Source organism: Phragmites australis, chromosome 5, assembly GCF_958298935.1.
Source record: "Phragmites australis chromosome 5, lpPhrAust1.1, whole genome shotgun sequence".
Lineage (NCBI taxonomy): Eukaryota > Viridiplantae > Streptophyta > Magnoliopsida > Poales > Poaceae > Phragmites > Phragmites australis.
This window is the reverse complement of record NC_084925.1, coordinates 9,737,542-9,740,165: the sequence shown is the minus strand read 5'-3', so window position 1 is coordinate 9,740,165 and position 2,624 is coordinate 9,737,542. Positions and strand designations below refer to the sequence as shown.

Here is a 2,624-nt window from a genome sequence, read left to right as displayed (position 1 = left end):
ATTATATCTACTACAGTGTTGCAACGGACCTACTTATTAGTCTCAGATACAGGATCATTGCATGCACTCATGCAGACAATTAAACAACTTCATATAATTATTGCATCCGTCTATAAAGACAACCAACTACTCTTATTTTTGAGTTATTTCATCCGTTCAACCTACTTTTAATAGTCCAAAATATATACTACAGCTCTACAAAATTCATATGGACAACCAAAACACCCTTAGCCTGTCTCACTCTAATTTTACTTGGAAATTAAGTATTCTCAACCTTCTTTAGTTTTATTTTAAATTTTCTAAGACCTATAAGTCGAAGTACGAGTTATCCGGTTGGTGTGAAGAGCCAATAAACATACCTACGTGAGAGTAACAACTAACAACTCCGACATGGCGGCGACGACCACCGGTGCAAGTGACACGTCATCGATGGAGCTGCCATCGCCGGCGTGCACGGAGCCACCGAAGCGGCCGCGCGTTGTGCTGTTCGTGAGCCCCGGCGCGGGCCACCTCATCCCGCTGGTCGAGCTCGCGCGTCGGCTCGCCACTGACCACGGCTTCGCGGTCACGCTCGTCACGCAATCCGGCCTCTCAGATCCGGCCACCGACGCCGCGGTGCTGTCCTCGCTGCCGGCCTCCGTCTTGACCGCAGTGCTCCCGGCAGTCGCCCTAGACGACCTCCCCGCAGATATCGGCTTCGGCACCGTCATGTTCGAGCTCGTCCGCCGCTCGCTCCCGCACCTCCGCGCGCTCATGGTGGACTCCGTCGGCCCTACGGCGGCTCTAGCGACCGACTTCTTCGGCACCGAGGCGCTGCCGCTCGCCGCCGAGCTCGGCGTGCCTGGGTACGTCTTTTTCCCCAACAGCTTCGCCCTGATCTCCGTCATGCGCCACCTCGTGGAGGTCCACGGCGACGACGCTCCCGGCGAGTACCGTGACCTCCCGGACCCGCTCCCGCTCCCGGGCGGCCCGCTGCTGCGCCAAGCGGACCTCCCCGACGGATTCCGGGACCGGACGGACCCGGTCTACGCCTACCTCGTCGAGGAGGCACGGAGGTACGTCCGCGCCGACGGCTTCTTGGTGAACAGCTTCGAGGAGTTGGAGACCGCCATGGCGGAATCGTTCAGGCGGGACGCGGAGGATTGTGCGTTTCCGCCGGTGTATCCGGTGGGGCCGTTTGTCCGTTCAAGCTCCGGCGATGAAGCCACCAAAGAGTCAGCGTGCCTGGAGTGGCTGGATCGCCAGCCAGCGGACTCGGTGGTGTACGTGTCCTTCGGCACCGGCGGAGCGCTGTCCGTGGAACAGACGACCGAGCTCGCCGCAGGGCTGGAGGCGAGCGGCCACAGGTTTCTTTGGGTCGTGCGCATGCCAAACCTCGACGGCAACCCCTGCGCCTTGGGGACGATCCGCGGCGACGAGGACGATCCACTGGCGTGGCTTCCCGAGGGGTTCTTGGAGAGGATGAGGGGCCGGGGCTTCGCCGTCGCGGCGTGGGTGCCGCAGGTGCGCGTGCTGTCTCACCCGGCGACGGCGGCCTTCGTGTCGCACTGTGGGTGGAACTCGACGCTGGAGAGTGTGGCGGCCGGCGTGCCGATGGTCGCGTGGCCCCTGTACGCGGAGCAGAAGATGAACGCGGCCATCCTGACCGAGGTAACCGGCGTGGCGCTGCGGCCGGCGGCACGCGGCGACGGCATCGTGGCGCGCGGGGAGGTCGCGGAGGCGGTGAGGGAGCTCATGGAGGGGGAGAAGGGAAGCGCCATGCGCCGCCGGGCGAGAGAGCTACAGGAGGCGGCGGATCGGGCTTGGTCGCCGGAGGGGTCGTCGCGGCGGGCGCTGGGGGAAGTCGCCGCCAAGTGGAAGGCAGCACTTCTCAACGGGAATGGACCGAGTACATGATTATTCTTCTTATTCCTACTTGATTAATTGTTTGTTTGGATTGGACATGAAGTGATTACGTATAATCCTTTCCAATTGGGAGGCGAAATGAATTAATTTTGTTGTCAATTGAATGGATTATGTCAAATCTCTTGTTAAACAAGCGCCAAGGGCAATATTTCTGTGTTCTTTTTCAAAATGTCCGGCATATTTTCATGTTTCTTAATATGTAGCATTTAATAGATGTTGTAATTTGGGTGCACTGGATTAATTTGCACATATATGCATTTTTCAATGAGAATTCCTTTTGCTTATCTTCTTATGTTGTAAAAGCACAAAAACCTTATGATTCTTCAGTCATTATTGATGTTTTTTTTTTCATTTTGTACTATTTCTATAATATTTCTTATTGTTCTAGCAAATCAAATAGACGTCGTAAGTTCCCAACAAGAAGAAGAAAAATCTGATGATAATGATGTTCCTCAAAGTTCCCATATGAGCTCATTGAAATAAATTCTTGTGTTCAAAACAGGCTCTAATAAGAATAACCTCACCTCTTTCTCTTAATCTCAATGCTCCGTTCCTTAAGTTGCACAGGAAGAATAGGAGGCCACCAGTTCACGGGGAAACTGGCATATGCAATGATCTATTTCGGTCGTTTATTCTTTTTATCTGATACTTATCTATCTGTTGATTCGTTTATCTATTTTATAATTTTTTAAATATCTCTTTAATACAAATTTTAATAT

The 2,624-nt window shown here is 53.7% G+C and overlaps 1 protein-coding gene across 1 annotated transcript; it reads left to right on the top strand.

Moving 5' to 3' along the window:
• The first annotated feature begins 245 nt into the window (after positions 1 to 245).
• LOC133918719 (hydroquinone glucosyltransferase-like) lies at positions 246 to 2,189 on the top strand. Its single transcript, XM_062362738.1, has one exon. The coding sequence runs from the start codon at positions 391 to 393 to the stop codon at positions 1,894 to 1,896; it is 1,506 nt and encodes a 501-aa protein (XP_062218722.1). The 5' UTR covers positions 246 to 390; the 3' UTR covers positions 1,897 to 2,189.
• Positions 2,190 to 2,624: the final 435 nt, after the last annotated feature.